Raw genomic sequence first — 19,964 nt, 5'->3', positions numbered from 1 at the left:
CACGTTTGGAATAATACCCTGTCTCCTGACGAGGTCCTATATGATTATGAGCCGCCCACCTACTCCTTAACATGTTTTCTTTGCTCATCTGCTCCATCATACAAGTCACCTTTCTCCGTTCCGTTAACAGGCCAGGCTTTCTTCAGTCTGGGAAAAATCTTCCCTTAGCTCTTCAAATAACTGGCTCCTTCTCATGCCCAGGTCTCATCCCAAATGCAATCTATTTGATCACCTAAACTAGCTCTCCTCTGAACTTAGTCCATCTCCCGTTTTTCTTTCAAACCCATCATCATCTGCAATTGTCTTATAGCGTCTTTTTGTTTATTTGTTTACTATCCATCTCCTGAATGTGTAAGTAAGTTCCCAGATGGTCAAAACCTTTAAATCTTGGTCATCACTCTATCCCCAGTCCTAGGGGCTCAATACATGTTTGCTAAAAAAAAATGAGTAAATGAGTTAATGGGATGCCCACCCAGATGAAGAATCTTTACAGCAACTACATCATGCTCTTGACATAATTATTTGAATACACACGTGTGCATGTGTGTGCACACATGCACACACACTTGGGTAGGTGGCAAGAGACAGGGCAAGTAAGAGATTATATTGAAATCAGAATTTGGAACAGTCAGTGTCAGTCTTCTGTTTATGTAACCAAAATCTTGAACATATTTTCTCTAAGCTGAGATGAGAAGCTATGAACTCTAGAAGATTTCATGGGTAAAACCTCTTGCCTTGGGACAAGTGATGCCCAGTCAAGCTGTGTGACAGAGAAGGTGAGATCATTTTCAGCAGCTGCCACCCAGCTTGAAAAGGGTCGACTGACATGACAAAGTCTTTTCACAAAGAACGTAAATCAAAGAAGATGACTGACAGCAAAGTAAACATTTTAGAATTAGAGTAATTAGGAGTATATTAGCAATTAAAATAAACGTATTATCATTAACAAAATTGGCAGTTACTTGCAGTTTCCCCAGTGGCCTCATCTCAAGTGTATTCTTTAGATTATATTAAGGCAGGATGAACGTTTTGGAGATGCGGTTTCAATTTTGATGGATTTCACCTTCTCATATCCCCATCTATAGTGGAGCTCGGTTACTCTCAAATCATTGTCTTGTGGATCTCAGGTTCTCCATGAGCTAGACTCAGGTGTTCTAACACTGAAACTGAACAGAGCTGTTGTCTACCCAGTTCTCAGAGAGAATTAAATTAGTGGATACATTTTTTACTTTCCTTTCTATAAAATGTTTTTAGGCCTTCAGCACCTGCTATCATATGCCTCCCAGGAAGTACAAGAAAATGACAGAACTCCTGAGCTGGAAGCAAACAAATAACTGAAACAAGGAAAAACCTTGGTCACTAGCCTTCTGAGATCAATGCATCTCCCTTCTGTAGACATGTGTGCTCATGGGTCAGACTTTGGAATGGTAACAGAGGCAGAACTGAACTCTCTACCTCCTTTACCCTTTAGTTTCTGCTCCTGTCCCAACCAATGGGGAGGGTATCTCTTAGCATCATAATGTATCAAAGTTGTATCAGTTAGAGTTCTTTGTTGCTAGTAATGAAAGCTGACCCTGGAAACAGAACAAAAAGGGTTTAGGGGTAACTTTGGCTTCTGTATAAGGAAACAAGCTCCTAGAGTTGCCCTCCAACAAGACCCAGAGGAGTAAATACTGGGAAAAAACAAATGTCCACTTCAAACATGAGGCTACGAGAGACAGTCAATATAAGCAAGATTCTACTCTGTGTTAGAGATGATTTACTCAGAAGACTCTGGAAGACTTAGTCTCCTCCCACTGAGGCTAGGGAGGATCCAGAAACAACAGATACCCAAGGGGCATGGTAGGATGGAACTGGGAGGCAGGGGGGAAGACAGAGCTGAGGGGCAAATGAGGAAGCAGCTCAGGAGACTGGAAAGGGAGAGGGGATGCAGGTGCCCATCTGAGATGGGCCAACCTCGTGGGAAATGAAGCAACTATTTTATTCCATCTTTTCAATAGGAAGAATGTAAAATAATTTGTATCCATGCATGTTTAAATCTTTCCACCCACCACTGGAAAATTTGGTTTCTTGGGAGAGATTTTTCTAACACTGGGATTAAATTTGCCTCATTATCTTCAAGCCACTGGTTCTAATCAGGTCTTAGGAAGTGTTTTTCCATTTTCTTTTTTACATAGCAAACCTGCAAATACCTGAAGACAATTCTTTCTTCTATGAGATAACCTCATTGCTTTCCATCTTTCTTCACATGTAATAATGAAAACTGAGATGTATCAAGCACTTACTATGGGCAAACATTTTATGTATCATCTTTTTTAAACCTTGCTCAAAATCAACTTGGCACTTTCATTTTTCCATCCTACAGATGGGGAAACTGAGACAACGAAGTCAAGCAACTGGCTTAAGGCTCCAGTTCTCGAGTCCTCAGGGACACCCTGGTTACTCTCCTCTGGGCGTATTCAAGTCAGTAGAAGTTCTTCCTAAAACGTCAACTTTTTCTTTTATTAAGGTAACAGAGATGGGCAGAAGTTTGAAGGTGTTAAACTAATTAAACCAGGAGGTCATTAGACTGAGGTGATTCTAATGTCTTGGCAGCCTTGTAAGCAAACCAAAGCCCACCCAGAGTCAATGCCTGTAAATGCCTCAAGGTTAAGAAATCAAAACCCAAGAACAACCAATCAGAAACAGTCACCTAGGCTTTCCCAAACACGGAACTGCTTAAGCTGTAGTCAATCAAACAATTTCCTTGTTTTGCTTCCCTGTCTTCTGTATAAAAACCTCTCTCCTAGTTCTTGTCAGCGCGGTGCTCCTAACCACTCTGGGTTTGGCACTGCCTGATTCAAATCCATGTTTGCTCAAATAAACTCGTGAAAATGTAATGTGCCTCAGTTTCCCTTTCAGCAGAGGGCAAAAATAAATAAAATCATTTAAAAATCATTTTACACTTGATTTTGACATGCATTTTTGTACTTCCATTTGATTATTGGAATGTCTAATGTTTGAGGAATCGTATCAAATAACACAAATTCATATCCATAGATATGGATCAAGAAAGCCCTGGAGAATTACCTAGCTGTCCCATTCCACCCCTCTTCTCATTTCCTGCCATCAGTCTACCAGCTGGGAGAAGTGATCCCTCAGATGGGTACAACAGACCAACTTAAATAATGCTACTCACCTCCAATCTCCCCAGAGGCAAGCAAAGCAGGTAAGTGTGATTTCTCTCATGTCTTTTTCATTGGGTTAGTAAAAAAGTAGACTGTTTCCTCCACTGTTTAATGGTTTTGCATATATTGTCTCAATTACTCCTGACAGTGCCTAGTATATGGAAGGCACTTAAACATTCGTTGATGGATAGAAAGAAGGACAAAAGGAAGGAAGGAAGGGAGGAAGGAAAGAAGGAAGGGAAGGACTTGCAATTGTAGTTTTGGTAAGCTTGGGAGCTTGCTTTATTTGTCATAAAGTCGCAATGAGGAAACTCTTCTGAAGGAAAATTAATGCAAACAAAGTACAATGGAATTGTAACCACTATATTAGTTACACATCATAAAACTACTGAATTCTATATAATAATAAAGATAATAAGAACTGAATAGCTTTCTAGGTCAATGTCCCTGGGATTTATCCAGCACAACAGAAGTAGGAGGCCCTCTTCAAAATTTATTTCTACTTATATACAGAATATGTTGCAGCAGTTTTCTCAGGAAGCACCGCTCATCTTGTTACATTTCCAAGAGCCAAAGAAACAAGTCTATTTTGAATAGTGATTTGCATAAGCAGACACACACCGTGGCTCTTTAAATACCACATTCAGTTTGAATGAAATGAACTTGACTTTACTTGGAGCTGTCACGTTGTGATTTATGTCCCAGTTTCCCTTCCTGTCAGTGGACTCAAACACGCACAGCACACTGTACACCTGTTCTTCATGCCCCTTGGGTCCTCCTGTTTCTAAGAAACACAGTGTCGGTGATGTTAGGTTGAGGAAGGACACAGTATAACCAGCCCCGCCTGGCCCATGACAAATTAGGAAGTAAGTATTCCTGGTTTCCCTGTTTTATCACTCACACCTCTTCTCTATTCCACCAGAATGTCAAACAATCTGTCAAGACCCTGATCCCAGAAGGATCTCTTGTTCTAGATTTTGGTGAAAAGATCCCAAGACCAGGTGAGTCCAATGTACAAAAGGATGGGGCACCTTTCCTGGGCAGCCTGCTAGACCCTAGACACTGAGTCTGCTGTTTTCAAAAGGCGTCTTTCATTCACTCAAATTAGCTCATTAAAGCTTCACAATGATCCTTGGAGGCTGTTATTAGTACTCATCTTGCAGAGGTGGAAACTGAGGCTAAGGACGTTTAAGGTCACAACTCTGGTAAATGGAGTGTGGATCAATTCCAGATTTCCGGGCTCGGTAGGCATTAAATAAAAACACAAGGGGCAGGCTAAGAGGCACGCCTAGAACGCAGTTCCCCTCAGGAAATAGAGCGTCCTGTGGTTCTTTGTTTAGTCTGGCCAGTTGATTTGGGGAAAGGGAAGCAGTCTGCGGAAGGTGGAGGGTGGGGACGTGCGGGAGGACCAGGTCAGGGTCGGGGGACGCCACCTCTCTGGAGCCCCTCCGCCGCGGAGTCCCGCCTCCTTGCTGCTCCCGAGCCGGGGAACGCGGCACCGCCGGGCCCCGCGCGGCCGCCGTAGAGTCCCCGTTGCCATGGTTCCCAAGCTCCAGGGCGGACGCGCGGAGGCGGGACGAGGCGGCGTCCGGGGCGTCCCCGCGGGTCCCGGTCCGGCTTCCCGAGCCCGCGAACCCGAGAGGCGCCATGGGGCGGAGTAAGCGTCCCCTCTCGTTTTCCGCCCTTGACCTTCCCCGTTCCATGCATCCTCCCGGGTCTCATGGGACCCAAGCCACCCTCTTCCCGCCTGCAGGCCCGGGCCCCTCCCGGCCCTTCGTCCTCTGCAGACCCGGCTGTGCCGGGTCTTCCCCGGACTGGCTGGGCCTCGGGGAGCTCGGCTCCAGTCCTGTAAAATGGGGTGGGCGTGGGGTGGATGAGAAATGCACTGGACTTGACGACAAGGGCTGGCGGAAGGTCCAGGGGTTGGCGTCAGACACGCCGGGCTCGGGCTGGCGGTGTGGCTGTAGTTGTGGGCTAGTCACCGTCTCTGAGCCACAGCCCTCGGACTCCTTGGGAAGGCAGTGTAGCCTAGTGGTTGAGGGAACCGACTCTGGAGCCTGCCTTCTCCACCTACCAGCCGTGAGACTTCCTCATCTCCAAACGAAGGCAGTACTAGTATTGCTTTACATTACTGTTGAGTTATAAATGTGATTATAAATATACTAAGGGACTGTGAGGTGATAGGATTAAGTTATCTATATTAGATTGGACTGATTATATCAGATGGAACCATTCCAATATCAACACCGTCTTTGACCTTTCCAAAAGGCAGTTTTCTACAGTTCACCCTAACTTATCACTTATTGTGAAAGTGTCATTGTTAATACTTTTTAAATCAATAGATTATGGTAGCAGGGTGGGTATAACTCAGCGGTAGAGTGCATGTTTAGTACCCACACAAGGTCCTGGGTTCAGTCCCCAGCACCTCCATTAAAAAGGAAAAAATAAAAATAAATAAATTTTTAAAAAGAAAACATTAAAAAAGAGAGAGAGAGGGAGAGGTTGTCCTAGATGATGGGATTTCTGGCTGGGAAGAGCTGATAGCCTGGTGGTGGAAGGAGACTGGTGGTTTGCATATGTTAACACTGTGGTCCTAAACCAGTTTCTGGTATTTCCTCTCCCATTCTTCCTCCTCTTATCCCCATCCTGTGGTGTCACCCCAGCTTTTTATTTATTTATTTTTGCTCATCACCATTTTTTACTTTTCTGTGGATTATCCTTTGCTCCCTGTCTCTGAATCCTGTCCCACTTTTATTTTTAAATCATTGACTTAGACTTGTATTGGAGTTCCTACCCTGTGTCGGGTGTTGAGGATACGTTCGACGGTGAACAGTCAGAGATGGGCCAGCCCTTCTGGAGCTTCTCCATTTGACGAAGAAGGCAAATTGTTACTTAAATAATATCAGTCATGACAGGGTCAAAACTAAGATACAAGATTCTTTTTTTTTTTTTTTTAATAAAAAAAAAATTTTTACCTTGTTTTTAAATTGAAGTACAGTTACAATATGTCAGTTTCTGGCATACAATGCAATGTCCCAGTCATGCATATACGTACATATATTCACTTTCATAACCATGTTTATTAAAGGCTATTACAAGATATTGAATATAGTTCCCTGTGCTATACAGAAGAAACTTTTAAAAATCTTTTTATATATATAGTGGCTAACATTTGCAAATCTCAAACTCCCAAATTTCTCCTTTCCCCTCCTCCTTCCCCAGTAACCATAAGATTGTTTATTATGTCTGCAAGTCTGTTTCTGTTTTGTAGATGACATCATAGTGTCCTTTTTATTCTTTTTTTAAAGATTCCACATATGAGTGATCTCATATGGTACTATTCTTTCTCTTTCTTGTTTACTTCACTTAGAATGACATTCTCCATATCCATCCATGTTGCTGCAAATGGCATTATTTTATTCTTTTTTATGACTGGGTAGTATTCCATTGTCTACATACACCACAACTTCTTTATCCATTCATCTGTTGATGGACATTTAGGTTGGTTCCATGTCTTGGCTATTGTATATACTGCTGCTATGTACATTAGAGTGCATGTATCTTTTTAAATTAGAGTTCCTCAAAAGACTAAAAATAGACTTACCTTATGATCTAGCAGTCCCACGGCTGGGTATATATCTGTTAAGAACAAGTTTCTTGAGTTTTACTGCTCTTTCCATGGTTCTGAACTCTCTACAGCAGAAGAAAAAACTCGGGCTTCTGAGAGAAGATGGTAATAATGGGTAACATCTGTCATGCATTTACTGCCTTCTAAGCAATGTTGTAAGTGGTTTCTATGTGTTAACCCTTGGATCCTCACAAAAATCTTGTGAGGTAGACCCTATTGTCATCTCCATTTTGTGGATGAGGAATCTGTGGCACAGAGAGGTTAAGTAGCTTGCCCACTGTCACACAGTATGGAGTATAGCTGGAATGTGAAACTGATCAGAGCTGGCTTTCTTGTATATGTTGCTACACTGTCTCTCGAGAGTAAAAGAAGGTCTGGTGAGGAAAAGAAAGTTCGTGGTTCAAGTTCTCTTGTTTAAAGTCAGTAAGACTACTTTTAGTGTTAATGTCTGCCCAGGGAGAGCGATGGCAAACCTGGGGGCAGTGGCTGGAGAAAATGAAAGAATTTGTTCATTTCTGCACGTTTAATCTGGAATAGATTCTGATTCAGAGAAGAATGAGCCTCTTTTAAAAAATTAGTATTGAATTCATTTTGTATTACTATGACTATCAAATTAGGGGGACTAGTCTCACGGAGATGTGGTCTGTGTATGCATTTGCCACGGGAAGTTAAGTACCCACAGTGCCATAGGATGTTACTGCTGGAAGGATGCTCAGCGGTGTCTAATCCATGCCATCTATAAAACCAGACAGACGGAATCTGTTACGCATAAAGTTTAAGTGTCTGGTCCCAGACCTTGCACTCATTATATGATAGGTTAGAGTTAAATTTGAGGCTCCAGCCCAGTGGCCTTTCGTAATGTCTTCATTTCCTTAAAGGCACAGAGGAAAAGTCAGTTTTATATTAATTCCTTTCAGTTCACCTTGAATAGGAAACTGCCATTAGAGTCATCCTCCCTCATTCATTGCCGTTACATCATAGACTTCATCAGCTGCTTATAACAAATAATTTAAATCTTTGTTTTCATACTTTCAAGTCATAATTCATTTCATGGACAGTGTTGTTCATCTTCAAGCTCTTTGAAATTGAGATGAGATACATTGCTAGTTACCACATTGTTTGTTATCACCCACCTATGAACAATTGCTAAATGCTTTTTTAAATTCAGTTTACTTTATTTTCAAGTGAAAATAAAGAAGCACCAATATGATGTAATCCAAATGCAGAGTTCCAAAGGTCTAGTTTAACCTAATTATCAAATTCAAAATGTGTACACGATAGACAACATTTTCTTTGAGCAGTCCTGTATAAATATGAATTTTAAATACACAAATGCACACATGTAATCATATCATATATACCGTTGTTTTTAGCTCATTCTTTTCTCTTTTAGCTTGACCCCCTCCCCCTTTTCCTTCCAGTCCCCTCCCCTGTAATCAGTGTAACGTATCTAGTACATATCTTCCTTCATATTCCTGTCTTGTTATGGTTCCTTCTTTATGACTTCAGTTGTAGAAGATCTTTTCTGGTAGGTTCCAGTCTTTTTCACTGATGGTTGTTCTGCAGTTAGTGTGATTTCGGTGTGCTCATGCGAGGAGGTGAGCCCAGGGTCCTTCTCCTCCGCCACTTTGGCTGTTCTCCACTAAATGCTCCTTACAAACATTTTAGCTTTGTAAGGAAAAGCTTTTTGATGAAAGGTGAACTTCCCAGAAAAGCACCCTTTACAGAAATTGCATAGATTTATGTACAAAGCACATAGACAAAGTTTAAGAAATATGCAAAACACTTAATTATGGATAAATAGAGAATTTTTAATTTGTTTTATTTTTTTATGGGAGACCTAATTTAATTTTAAAACTGAACTGGTTACTAAAGACTGTAATAATGTGTTTAACTTTTGTTTTTATCAAAGTGACTTTATTTGACATTAGCTTTAAGGCTGGAACAGCTGTTTCCTTTCTACAACTATTCATTGATGTAACTGAAAGAGGACTCCTTAGGCAAATATCCTGCGGCCTTAAGCAAATTAAAATACCTTGACTATTTAGTTTATATGGGTGGTTATAGTGAAATCACTCAGACAGTGCACTTGAAAATTTAACAGTTGAAACATGTACATAATTCTTCTTTATCCAGTCCTTCTTTGAGAGTGTCCCATAAGCCTGCTGAATGCTTTGCATGCAGAGGGCACTTAATCCTCTCTGTAATTGTCTGAAATAAGTACCATAGAAACTCTCTTGAGACAGGTCATTGGAAAAGCTTGGTTAAAGTGCTAAGTCATAAAAGTCATCAAACTGACACATTTTAGGGCTTCTTTCTATAGCTCTAATACAGTAGCTGGTATTGGACTTAACCTTCCACTGTAAACAAACAATAAAATTGGGCAATGTGTATAAGGAAGCTGTTTTCAGGAACAACAGGTGGGACGTGACTGTGCTCCTTTCGAGAAGGGAAATGGAAAGTCATTCCCCACAGTCACCCCAGCTTTCTGCCCAGAGGCACTTCCCTGCGCAGTGAAGGGAGACAGAATTCGAAGAATGCAAAGTAGTGATCTTGCTGAGCTGAAGAGGCAGAAATTAGCATTCTGAACTGCTGTAATTTGGAGGGCAGGATGCAGAAAAGGGGGTACAGTACGGAATGGGAGAGAGGAAGAGACTACATAGGTATTTACTCTAGGATTTAGGCAAGGCCTGGCTGCGCGTGTAGCACAAGACTTGGGGACACAGCAGAGGTCACCTGCTGTGGGGCAGAGTGTTGAATGAAGATGCCAGGAGCCATGCAGTGCTGGAAGACATTGAAGTCTTGGCCCATCCAGGGTTAAAAGACCTGGCTGAGCCCCTAGGCTATTCATCTGAGACCCCTAGGAAAACCACCCCTTAGCAGTAAGCCCAGGACCCTGGAGTAATGGCCGTGATCCAGGGCTAAGTTATAAGAAGAAACTAAAACAGGTCCATTCTAACAAAAAATACAGTTAAGCCTAACAGGGAGAAAAGGTTCTGTCAGTATGTTAACTGCCTGCCAGAATGAAATTCAACTCCCTTTAAAGGACAGTGACGTAATCCAGACTTCCTGCACTGCCTCAGTAGAACAGCACAACTACCAGTCTACAATTAAAAATTGCTAGATGTGAGGAGTGGGAAAACTTTGTCATGATCAAGAACAAAAGCAGTAAAAGCAGATCCCAAGATGACAGCAATGTGGAAATGAGCACATGAGGACTCTAAAGCGACGTGTCAGTTCCCTACAGCTGCCATCACAAATGACCACAAAATTATCAGCTTACAGTTCTGCTGGTGAGAAGTCTGATGTGGGTCTCACCTACCTAAAGTCAGGGTGTCGGTGGGACTACGTTCCTTTCTGGAGGCTCAAGGAGGAGGATCCGATTTTTTGCTCATTTGAGTTGTTGGCAGAATTCAGTTCCTTACAAGAATAGGACTGGGTTCCCCATTTCGTTGCTGGCTCTCAGCTGAAGGCCACTTCCAGCTCCTAGAGGCCACCTGTTTCCTTGGCTTATGGCTGCCTTTCTTCATCTTTGGAGCCAGCAAAGGTGGGTCGAAGCTGGCTCACTCTATGCATCTCTTTCTCTTCTTCTTCCGTCTCAGTCTCTGACCCAGCCAGGCAAGGCTCTGTTTTTAAGGATGCATGTGATTAGACTGGGTCTACCTGGATCATCTAGGATTCTCTCTCCATCTTCAGGTCCCTGCCCTCAATCACATTTGTAAAGTCCCTTTGCCCCTTTGCCACACAAGGTAACATATTCACAGGTTCTAGAAATTAGGACATAGACGTAAGATGGCCTAAGATTCCACCTTAAGATACTAGAATAAGATTACAAATTAAACCCAAAATAAACAGAAATCTGGAACAGTACAAGAGCCAAACTCAATGTAATAGAGAACATAAGGTAAGATAATAGGCAAAAAACCCCAAACAATAGTAAAACATTTAATGAAAAGTTTGCTCTTATCCTATGACCCACCTGTTTCACTCCCAGATATTACCACAGAGAAATGAAAACCTTTCTGCACTCAAACTTATGTATGACTTGTTTGTTTTCTTATCATTGAGTTTTAAGAGTTCTTTATATATTGTGAGTATAAGTCCTTTATCAGACATGTGATTGGCAAATATTTTGGCTTCATCTATGCCTTATATTTTCATCCTTTTAACAGTGTTTCTCAAAGAGCAGAAGTTTAAAACTTTGAAGTCCAACTTGCCAGTTTGTTCTTCTATAGATTTTGCTTTTTGTGTCATCCAGGAAATCTGTGCCTAACCCGGGCTCACATGGATTCTTCTCTTTTGTCTCATGGTGATCCGTGTGCAGGAGGTTTACAGGGAGTGCCGTCGGGGTGGGCAGGGAAGCGAGCAGGAGCCGGCGCAGAGGGAAGTGGGGCTGGGATGCAACTTAGCAACGGCCCCGGCTGCCCAGCCTGGGCACTGGGAGGAGCTCTAAGTTCATAATGGACCTCTGGTTTTCCCAAGTTGGTGGGAGAGGGCGGGGCCTTTGTGCCTCACATGAACTGGCCATTGGATATGGGCTGTCATGGGCAGGGGTATGACCTTGGTGGAGGTGTCCCTTCCCCTGAGGTTGACTTCAAAGAAGGTAGGCAGCTGAGTGCTGTCTTCTGGCAGAGCTGCCAACAGCAGGAGTTAATCCTTCAGGCTTTAAGGTGGGGGACAGGGCAGCACATGACAGCATCCACCGCAGCCTGTGGTGCCCTTTCCTCATTGTTGATCTGGCAAGTGTCCACTCACATGTCAGGATCCGGCCCAGGCTTCTCCTCCACGATGCCTCTTTGACCTCCTTCCTGTCCCTCAGTAGCACTGGTTACTCCCTCCTCTGTACTCCCTGTATCTTCTGCATCCTCTGTCAGTGCCCCCTACGCTCTGCCCATGTTTTTAACAGCACACTCGGCATGAGTGGCCTCTAACAGTGCCGTTGGATTAGGATGCACAGGATGGCCGCCAGCCCTCGTGGTACGCTAAATCTCTGTTTTGTATATGTATCTGCTAGGTCACGGGAGGCGAGGGCTCTCACTACCCTTCCTCCTGCGAGGAGCTTTGTTCGTTCCTCCTGAAAACAGACCAATGGTGGTTGCCTTATGAGACTACAGTGCAAAATCTGGGGTGTTCTTCTCCTGTCTCTTTCATTCTGCTTAAATTAAATACATATCAGTGGGATGAATAAACGAATGAACCTTTCCTTAATGAATGGTCGTGGCTATTGAATGGAGATGCTTTTGTATCTCTGCCCTTTGTCAGCCTGACCATGCCTCTCAGGAGCAAGTTGCTCTGTCTTGGATTACTTCGTGAGTGTCATCCAGTTCGACATGATTCCACCACAAGATTCCAGGTCAACATTCTGATGGTCGTTACCCATCAGGTTGGTCTCTATCCGTACAGCAAAACGTAGGTAGACCCTGTGCAAGACAGACAAAACGTATCATCGCGTCTTTCTTCTGAGTCACCAGGGCATCACAGAAATTCCAGCAGGAGGCAGTACATCTGTGATCTTTTTCCTTTTGACAATGACTTGGGCCTGGAGACTTCACATTTCACTGCAAGGAAAATTAGTGCATTAATAACTTAATAACCTGGGGGTGGAGATGTAATATGTACCAAATTTTCTTTCAGTCACGGAAGATCTTATTAGACGGAATGCCGAGCACAATGACTGTGTGATTTTTTCCCTGGAGGAGCTCTCCTTGCATCAGCAAGAAATAGAGAGACTAGAACATATTGACAAATGGTGCCGGGATTTGAAAATCCTCTATCTGCAAAATAATCTCATTGGAAAAATTGGTAAGTCTTCGGGGCTTGGTTCTCACGGTTTCTTTAACATTTTGAATGAATGAACGTTGGCAAACGCAGCGTTACTCTTCGAGGAAGATAATAGCTGATGAAGAATTACGTCGGGAACAGACCCAGCCATCTCTCCGTGGTTGTGGGTGGAACATCTTCTTGAACCTTTCCACGCCTGGTCAGTCTCCTGGCCCCTAGGGATCTCCGTCAAGTTGAGAGGACCAGTTAATGGCCGGGAGCACATTAATTGACCTGTTCATTTAAAACCTAATTTTTAAAAAGTTTAAAAGGGAGGAGGGTATAATCCAGGCATTTGTCATGGTTTTACATCCCTCTGTGAAACTGAAAGGGTCACGTAGCGTTGAGTAAATCCTTGTCGGATCACAGCCCATGACACCTAGGTCTGCCACGTGTATTGAGAATGTACATGTGCAAGGCATCGTGCTCAGTATTGAGTATGGGGGGGTTCCACAATTACAATCCTGTTTACTGCTCCAGTTTGGAATGAAATGAGAAGTAAATACAGGAGTCAGGTTGATGGACATCCAAAAATCTGCATTATGACTGACAAAAGCCTTTGGAGAATGTGGCTTAGACTTGCAGCCAAGTGGCATTCCTGATACTGCCCCCAAAAGTAAACCCGTCCACTCAGCTACGTGCGGAACTGGGCAACCACGAGTGTCCCCCACTCACGCAGGCCCCCTGCTTAATGCTGGGAGCGGGGGTCGAACCTGTGTTCCCTCTGCCAGCAGGGAGGCCCCGGAAGCCAGGAGAGAGGGTGGGACTGGGCATGCCCAGTTCCTCCTCCCAGTTCTCCCATCACATAAGTTGGTCCGCCCCATCAAATTGCCACTCCCACCCCCAGGGAGAATGAGTTAAGGGGAAGAGAGAAGAGAGGCTGTGGAGTCGCTCTAACAGGGGTCCTGCCACATGGAGACAGGGGGAGTGTCCCCCAACACTCAGAAAAGCAACAGGGTAGTTTAGTGGGCAGAGCAGGCACGGGCCCTGATATCCAGCAGACCTGGTTTGAACCCTGCCTCTGCCGCTTAAAAACTGTGCAATTAGGCAAGTCAGTTAACTTGCCTGGCCTTAGTTTTGCCATCTGTAAAACGGAGACAACAACGTCTAACACACAGATGCAGTGTTAGGACCACATGGAGTGATGCGCTTAGCTTTATGCTCACTCGTGAGATGTTGGCTGCTCCTTATTAACATCGTCACTTACCCAGGGTGCCCCAGGCCAGCCCCATGGCCATAGGAGCAGAAGGGAAAACCAGATAATTGGAGGAAAGGGATGGAGTCAGGGTTGATGAGGCAGAGCTGAGTACCAGCCCCCGTGGGTTCTGGCACTGGAGCCCAGAGGTGGGCTTGTAAGTTTGTATTTGAACCTTGTCATTCTCAACAGGGGCACTTGGCAACATCGGGAGACATATTTGGTTGTCACTGTGTGTGTGTGTGTGTGTGTGTGTGTGTGTGTGTGTGTGTGTGTAAGGGGGTCAGCTACTGGCAGTTAGTGTGCGGAGGCCAGAGACGGGCTAACCATCCTGTAGTGCACAGGAATACCCCCACCCCTCCACCCACAAGAAAGACACTGCCCCGCCCAGCATGGTAGTATCACTGAGGCTGAGAAACTCTCGTGATGTGGTTGCCTCCTGTTTAGTGGATAATCGAAAACTGGCTGTAGGCATGCAAAAAGTCTAGAATTTGCATCATTTTTGAAGGTTTATTACAATTCTTTATATTCTTCCGAATCTTTATTTTCGGCATCTTGTACTTTACCAGAAATTAGAAACTCTGGCACATTGTTCGGTTAAAAAGGCTGTTATGGAAAACACCCAGCTTTGTGCACGGGGACATTAAAGAACCACCCTAATTGTGCAGATCTAAAAGAGTTCCCAAAATTTTCATCTCCACAGCTGGGTCCATTACAATCACTAATTAGTAGCATAGTATTTTGGTCCTTTTCAGAGCTGTGAGAAAGCTTACATTTTTGCTTCCAAAGTATTCTTAAATTAAACACCCTTTTAAATCCTAATAATGGGATTTTTCCGAGCTACTCCGCCCATGGGCACTTATTTAGCAAGTAAAACTATTTCTCTAGGATTCAGACTTGATCTTGTGCCCTGGAGGTAGGAGTTTGCAAAATATTTGCCTTTTGAGAAGCTCTGTTCCTCACTGGGGGATCCAGATGGGCTGTGGGGGAAAGCTCTGCTTACTGCTGGTCCCAGTGTGAGCTGAGGATTGTCTGGGCTCTGTTAACCTGGGGCTCAGGCCCCACCCCAGACCTACCAACTCAGAACCAACCAGAAGCTGCGTTTGTAACAGCTTCCCAAGGCGCCTCGGGCCTGGGCAAAGCTGAAAGCCGCAGAGCCTCCTGAATCGCGGGATGGACTTGGTCCACCACCGGTGTGTAGGTCTGGTTATGGCGACAGATGAGAACTGCTTCCAGGATGGTTTGGCCTCGGATGCTAACTCCACTGCCCAGGAAGCTCGGTACATTTTTACTTACAGAGTCTTGTTTTTTCCTGACCAAATTGTCTCATTGCTCTTGAGGAGTTAATTTAGGAAATCCTTCCAGAAAAAAATCTTAGCTTTTTTTCGTACCAGATGACTTCTTGGCATTTAGAGAGCTGTATGTTTAACATCTGTGGAGAAGGAACAGGTGTTTTATTGTGGACTGGTCATTTTAGCCATGGTAACTTTCCATGTTTTTGCTCAGAGACACTGTACTAGGATCCCTGGCACACAGAGGCCTGCAAAGCTGCTGTTGAAGCTCAGACGCTGCCTGGAGACACTTCCGTAAACATCAGTATTACTTAAAATGATATAATTGCTGAGAGAAACTTTAGTAATTTATTCCCAAAACCTCATTTTAAAAAATGAGTAAACTGAGGCTTGGGGAGGTAAACTGTTGTCCTCTGCTCTAGGGGAACACGTATATGATCTTTTATATATTTAGATGAACTATTAATGATGATAAGGGGGATGATTATAAATCACAATATTGGATCTTCATAATATCATGAAAAATGGCAGAGGAAGCACGATTTAAGTGAGCCTGCCCCAGATGCTCATTCCTCAGCAGGGTTTTCTACGTTCATGACATCTTAAGATCGTTCTTTTAAAGAGTAGTGTAATGATTTGGTACCAAGCTCTGGAGTCAAATCTCCTGGCTCTTCCACTTAACCTTCAACAAGTGGATTAATTCTCTGCACCGTGGTATAAGGGAAACAATGGTCTTTTTCCTTCATAGGATAACTATGAAGATTACATGAGACAATGCGTGCAAAATGCTTAGAAAATTGCCGGCATATAGTAAGCTCTCCGCAGTGTAAGCTATGGTGTTATTAGCTGTTTTTAAAAGCCCCACCCTACAGCCATTCCTTGACTTACCTAAGCTTGTTGTTTTGTCTATATAGGCTTTCATATTTATTAAAAAGAATAATCCTGTATCAGGTTGACTTTGGCTTCATGTAAAGGAGAACCCAACTCAAGATGGCTTAGCAGTGAGGAAATCTAACATCTGACCCAACTGTGAGTCTAGAGATAGGCCGATCTCCAGGGTTGGCTGTTTCCTTCTTTCTGCTCCACCAGCCACAGTGGGTTTCATCCTACAGCTGGTTCCCTCATGGTTGCAAGATGACTGTGAGTACCAGTAAGGGCAATACTTCCTTTTTAACGTCCATCAGGAGAAAGAGACAGGAAATGCCCAAGCATAGAATATAGCTCTTTCCCTCACATCTGATTGGACGTACTTGGTGGCATGCCCTCTCCCGCATCCCACAGTTGCCTGGAGACTGCCATGGGTGAGGGGACTTAAGCCTGGGCTCCAAACCTGTCACTAGCAAGAGACATGGGATTACCATGCACTGGCCAGGCGTGGTTAAACCTAACCCCCCCGAAGCTGAGGCTGTGTAGAGACACAGGCAGAACTGGATTCCATTAGAAAAGATTGAGGGAGACATGGATGCTGCACGTGCAACCAACAGCCTCTGATGTGCAGATACAGATTCAAAAAAGCAACATGGTTTTGATGACCATAATGGTCCTTAGAGTCTCTATGATTTTCTTACTGGGTTATGTGAAAATGTCTTTTATCTTGAAGGTTAATGAATTACATTATTTGTATGTTTCAGAAAATGTTAGCAAACTCAAGAAGCTTGAATATTTGAATTTAGCTTTAAACAACATTGAAAAAATTGAAAATTTGGAAGGTAAGAATTTTCTTATAATTTACTATTAATTAACATTGAGATGTAAAATTAGATTTAAACAGTATTGCTTAAACAATAGGTAGACTTTTCAAATTAACATTTTACAAAAGTCTTACATTTATTCATTCTTGTTGTAAAAAGTCAAACAATAACAAGATACATAAATTCAGAAATGGAGCCCGCTTCACCCCTTCCCAGCCCAGCTGCCTTCCCAGCGGCGGTGGTATTAACACTGTGGTGTGTTGAGGGTAGTTTTGTTACATTTTGCTTGGTATCAGTGGGCTCATACTATGAGTATTATTTTCAAAATCAATTTCTTCCATGAAATTGCTCTTCTGATATCCAGGGGAGGTGGGGAGGGCTGTGTAGTGGAATGATTGTAGACTGACTTATCTACCCATTTCTCTGCAGATGGACATTTGGGTGGGATCCCACATTTTGCTATAAGCATGGCTGCAATGAGCATCCTTCTACAGTTCACTCTATGTGCATGTGTAAATTTTCCCTAGGCTTGATACTTAGAAATGGAATTCCTCGGTTTAAATATACGTATTTTGGAAAATATTGCCAAATTATTCTCCAAAAAGTGATGATCGATTTACATTTGTGCTGATGGGAACCCTTTTTCCCCCAACTTCATTCATGCCTTTTATAAGCAATCTTTTTTTGAAGATAGGAAGACATTTGTTCTCTAGTAGTTTTTGAAATCTGCACCTCACTTCTTATTATTGATCTTCCATATAGCCTTTCAGATGTTCATTGAACATTTGTAGTTTTTTCTTACATGAATTGCTACTTCATATCTTTTGGCCATTTTCTACTGATTTGTCTTTTCTTCATGTGCTCTTATACATTCCAAATATTAATCCCTTCTCTTGAGTCTACTACTTTTGTTTCATTTGTGGTGCTGGTATTGTTCAGAAGTCTTATTTCTGAAATTAATATATTCACACTTATCTTTTTCTTTATGATTTCTGAATACATTTGTATTCCATGTAAGTTCTGATTTTAATAATTTTATTTTTTACGTTTAGTCTCTCTAATGTACTTCAAATTTATCGTGTGTTTATGAATTGAAATATTTGGACCATTTGATATTTTTTAAATTGAGATATAACTTATATACTGTAAATTCATCACGTTAAAATATGCAATTCAGTGGTTTTTAGTATGGTTGCACATCCATCATCACTATCCAGTTCTATTTTGTGCTGGGTTTTTTTGCCCTTAATGTCTAGGAACACTTGGTATCTGCTCATAATCACAAAGGGTTTGGTCGTTTGGGTGGCTGTGTGGACTTACTCTGCAGTTGTGAGGTTGTTTCCCCCTCCAGCCTCTTGCCTGGCGGGCAGGGCTGCTGGGGGCACCGTGTGACTGGGCATGGCGTGTAGCAGAGGCAGGCGCACAGCCCTCCCCACCCGACTCCCATCTGTCAATATTTAGGTTACGTTGGATGCTTAGCCTATTTGTCTCCCAGTGTAGAAATCGGTCTTTCAGTTGCTACCAAGGTTATATATAAACAAAGACATCAATATTAATCATACATCTTTAATGTTCATCCTCAGAACCTAAAATGTCATCCCTATCAAAGCCCCGAACCCACCGTCAGTGCTGGGGTTGAGGCGGTGCTTTCCATCATCTGTCATTTTTCTGCATTAGAAATGGAGTCCTTGCTCTCTCCCGGCTCCAGCCCTGTTACCACATTCTCAAGTGAACAAATGAAATAACAAAATTTGCTCTATAGCCATGTTTTTATAGTAGTGAAATGTCAATCTGTAATGCCAGAGAAATAATTAAAACTGTCACTGTCAGTTGTCTTATCCGGGGCTGCTTGTTTTCGTTAAGAAATGGTCTGAAGTGATGCGGAGAGTTCTGTTTTTGTGCGATGTGTTGGCCGTCGACCACTAGAGGGAAGCATCGCCACTGTTGTCTTCTTAAGCTTTGGGAACAGCCGGCAGTCCACTCAGACCTTTTACCTGGACACATCTTCCTTTTGGTGCTCAGCCTTCTAGCTCTAAAGCAAAGGCACTGGGCTCAGGGTTGTCTGAGGGTCTGTTTAGGGGGATGGGAAGTAGGGAGGGATGGGTGTCTTATCTTTTGTCAAATATGCACTTTTTGTTTAATTTTAAATGTTTGAGGAGAGAGGAGGAAGTTGGATGTACATACTCAGCTCACCTACTTGGGTAATTTCAATACAATTTTAAATGTAGGTTGAATTTTTGTTTGTTTATTTGTTTGTCTTAATGGATGGCACAACATAACTGTATCCTTTTTTCTTTTTCCCTTGTGGATTCACCAGGATAGAATAAAAGTGCCTTTCTTTCTAACAGGATGTGAGGGGCTGGCAAAGCTTGACTTGACTGTGAACTTCATTGGAGAGCTAAGCAGCGTGAAAACCCTTCAACACAACATCCACCTGAGGGAGCTTTTCCTCATGGGGAACCCGTGTGCTGACTTTGACGGCTACAGGCAGTTCGTGGTGGCAACTCTTCAGCAACTAAAGGTACACTTTTTCAGGGATACAGAATTCTCAGAAAAATGAGAACAAGTGACCACAGTCATTCCTGATTTGTTCCCAGCATCTTCAGAGGACGTGTTTTCTTAGAGAATGGAATATTCCAGGAAATCAAAACCAACTTTTTCACTTACTGAACCTTTTAAATTCTCTTAAGAGCTTTAATAAACCTTTGAAAAATAAATTGTGTACTTTCCTCCTTTCTCATTCAAAACACATGTTGCTTAATTGAAGTATTTCTTGATGCGTTCAAGTCATTGTTACAAAGAATGTTCTTTATTACCAACAGAAAACCAAAAGTTTAGGGTTTTTGTGGTGTCTCCAGCAATATACCTTTGTATTTCATTTCATAGCCTGAAACTACTGTATTTTTATAATTTTTTTTTATTATTGCTTTCTATTCATTCACTACGTCAGTAGTTCTCAAACTCTGGTATGCTTCAGAATACTCAGATGTGGTTCTATGGGACCCTCCCCCAGAGTTGCTGATTCTGTGGGTCCCATGGACACCCAGGAGTCTGCATCTCTAACAGGCTCTCTGGTGACGTTCATGCTTCTGGCCCAGGAACCTCATTTTAGAACTGCTACTTGTGTGTTCATCTCTGATGCCAAATCTCCCCGTAGCTGATATTTTGGGA

General features: G+C 42.9%; 1 protein-coding gene across 2 annotated transcripts in view; it reads left to right on the top strand.

Annotated features, from left to right (window-relative positions):
- The first annotated feature begins 4,557 nt into the window (after positions 1-4,557).
- The window catches only part of DNAAF11 (dynein axonemal assembly factor 11), a 56,900-nt gene continuing 41,493 nt past the window's right edge, over positions 4,558-19,964 (top strand). For both annotated transcript variants that reach the window (XR_012502289.1, XM_074353096.1), the window contains exons 1-4: positions 4,558-4,824; positions 12,430-12,597; positions 16,734-16,811; positions 19,142-19,314. Coding sequence is in view for 1 of the 2 variants with exons in the window: in XM_074353096.1 (XP_074209197.1) it covers positions 4,815-4,824; positions 12,430-12,597; positions 16,734-16,811; positions 19,142-19,314 (429 nt within the window). In the remaining variant the exon portion in view is untranslated. The remainder of the gene's footprint in view (positions 4,825-12,429; positions 12,598-16,733; positions 16,812-19,141; positions 19,315-19,964) is intronic.

The sequence above is a fragment of the Camelus bactrianus genome, chromosome 25, assembly GCF_048773025.1.
Source record: "Camelus bactrianus isolate YW-2024 breed Bactrian camel chromosome 25, ASM4877302v1, whole genome shotgun sequence".
In the NCBI taxonomy this organism is placed as follows: domain Eukaryota; kingdom Metazoa; phylum Chordata; class Mammalia; order Artiodactyla; family Camelidae; genus Camelus; species Camelus bactrianus.
The sequence above is the reverse complement of the archived record's forward strand: the minus strand, read 5'-3'. Positions and strand labels throughout refer to the sequence as shown.